Source organism: Trypanosoma cruzi, genomic scaffold, assembly GCF_000209065.1.
Source record: "Trypanosoma cruzi strain CL Brener 1047053517187 genomic scaffold, whole genome shotgun sequence".
NCBI lineage: Eukaryota > Euglenozoa > Kinetoplastea > Trypanosomatida > Trypanosomatidae > Trypanosoma > Trypanosoma cruzi.
The window spans coordinates 7,483-10,078 of NW_001849503.1; the positions used below are offsets into that span (position 1 = coordinate 7,483).

Below are 2,596 nucleotides of genomic sequence, written 5' to 3' on the forward strand. Positions count from 1 at the left end.
GAGAACAGAATATTATCTTCATAGAAGAAGAGTTTTTGAGGCTCTTTCAAGAAAAAGGATTAGATGGATTTTGTGACGCTCTTTTCCTTATTAGTGAGTGCCATCGGATATTCTGTTTGATGAAGCTGAATATTAGACTTCGAAGAGAAGAGGAAGAAAGAAGACGAATCAGGGAAGAGCAAGAACGAGCCATAGAAGAAGAAAGAAGGAGGGAAGAGCTGCGTCAGAAGGAGTTGGAGGAGGCTGAAAGAGCTCGACAGGAAGCTCTGGAACAAGCCAAGATGCTTGAAAGAAAAAAACGCGAAGAAGAACGTCGTGCAAAGGCACGATCTGAAAGAGAAAGGCTAAAAAGTCATCATGGCGTTCATGAAATTGGATTATCCGAGGATAAGTCTCAAACATTGGCCTTTGTGGATGAAGTTCTTCCTGTTACTGAAAATTTATCGTCAGTATTGGAAAAACTGGATTTAAATAATTGAGAACAAAGGAGAATTTTTTTTTTTTTTTTTTTTTTTACTGAATGAAATAATAGTATTTTTACTTATTCGCAGGGCATCTTTTATTTTAGGTGCAGTTGGTGATACTTTCTACGTCATGTAAATAGACAAATATTTATTGAAATCAAAGGTGTTTTTTTTTTTTTTTTTTTTTTTTCAAAGTGGATGTTATTTTGAAGGTACAAATAAGAATAATAATAAATGAAACCCTTTGCCTTTTAGGAAAAAGAAAAAAATCATGGAAGAAAACCCGTTAGCACTTGCCTCGAAGAAATTCTATGGTGCTTCGAAGCATTTATTTGAAAAATGGTATTCTTCAAGGGTGGAATATATTGAAGATAGTCGAAAAGATAACATGTGCTTTTTGGTTGATACATCGAGAGAAAAAAGAAATAATGTGACATTTTTTTTTTTTGCTTTTTTTTTGTTATGGAAAACCCAGTTTTTTTCCCAACTGAAATTTGGGAAGCTGCGAAGATCGTGTGAGAATTGAATTGGATGATAGAGTCAAATCTTGAAAATAAGGGAAATCCTAATTATTCTAACAATGTCTCGAATGGCTTTCTGTCACAACAAGTTGTGGGTATTTTTATTTGTCTTCGCGAGATAAGGACAGCAGCTCTGGGACACACGTGGCGCTATCGTCATCACAGCTTTTTTTGAATGAAACAAAGGCATGATCTAGTAGACGAAGAAAAAGGATACGGTACTATTCTTAATGCCTGCAAGAATGCGGCATTTCAAGGTGATTCCATGGTGTTTTGTATCGATGATGTAAACGAGGCCAGTTGCATTTCCTTTTAAAACCAAAGTGTGAAGAAATTTTTAAAGGGCGAAAAAGCAGGTGTTTTACCTCCGGGAAACGTAATTGGGAAAAAATGAATGAAGGATATATTTCACTTTGCGTTATATATATATTATTTGGATTGCATTGAGAAAAACAAAGAGTGTTGAAGAGTGAACACTTGCCGGGGAAGAAGTGAATAATAATCCTATAACGAAAATATTTTCTTTTGGTTCATAGGAAAAAGAGAATAAAAAGGTTTTTTTTATTAGAGCAGGGGAAATGCTAAGGGGCTATGCAGCGGGGGATTTTCTTGAGGTTTTGCATTCAAAGTGTTATATTTTTGTGTGTATCATCTGACGCAATTCTTTTGAGAAAACAAGACAATTTGCTCCGTTGTAGGAATAGGAAAGGTGTAATTATTAGTTTGGGTGTTGGGGCCGTTATATTGTCAACAGATAATAACGATTTTGACAATGTTGAGGTTGATGATGATATGGACGATGAAGAAATTTAGTTTAAACCAGAGGAAAAAAAATGGTATTAAGAAAACCGAAGAATGGATGGCATAGTGAGGTGTCGGAAAGAAATAAAAGGTGCTTTTGTTGTTGTTGTTAGTTTTTTACTTGTTCATTTGTTGCTTTTTTGATATTTTATGTACAATAGAGTTGTAAATGGTTTTTATGAAATTTGGGAGATATTCTGTTTTTAATTATTATTATGCTTGTGGGGCAATTGATGCTCTTGTTACTTTATTATTATTATTATTATTATTATTATTATTATTATTATTATTATTATTATTATTATTATTATTATTATTATTATTATTATTATTATTATTATTATTATTATTACTATTATTATTATTATTATTATTATGTTTGTCTATATACTTTTTTTAAAATTGTTTTTTTATTTTTCAAAGGCTTTTCCATAGTGGTTTAATAGCCACACATGCCTCCCAAGAGACCAGTTCTTGAAAATCTACGGATAGATCCTCCAGAGAAAACGGTATCGATTACAGACACATTAACCTTAGTTGTAAAGGGTGATGGGGGTCTTGAAATGCGTGTGAAAGAAAGTTTTATGGCTTCTGGTCCAGCGTTTCCGGCGCAGGCCGCAAAACAAAAGGATGACAAAAATGATGTGAGTATGGAAAAGATAAGGTTTGAGGATCTGCGTACGTGCCAGGAGTTGGGAAAGGGGTCTCAGGGAAGGGTCAGACTTGCTCGACATCTTCCCACCGGAAAAAGGTATGCAGTGAAATATATTAGGTTGGAAGAGGACACAGATGGTATGCGTCAAGCCCTTG

At 34.2% G+C, this 2,596-nt stretch overlaps 2 protein-coding genes across 2 annotated transcripts, besides 4 other annotated features; both read left to right on the plus strand.

Annotated features, from left to right (window-relative positions):
* Window positions 1-2,596: a sequence feature (haploid, Esmeraldo-like haplotype).
* Tc00.1047053506913.10 (hypothetical protein, conserved) lies at window positions 120-479 on the plus strand (the record flags this gene model as incomplete). Its single annotated transcript, XM_797656.1, has 1 exon — window positions 120-479. The coding sequence occupies one exon, from the start codon at window positions 120-122 to the stop codon at window positions 477-479; it is 360 nt and encodes a 119-aa protein (XP_802749.1).
* Window positions 493-515: a microsatellite.
* Window positions 631-654: a microsatellite.
* Window positions 2,034-2,163: a microsatellite.
* Window positions 2,239-2,596, plus strand: Tc00.1047053506913.20 (protein kinase, putative; the record flags this gene model as incomplete). Its single annotated transcript, XM_797657.1, has 1 exon — window positions 2,239-2,596. A coding segment is annotated over one exon (358 nt), but the record flags the coding sequence as incomplete, so codon positions are not given.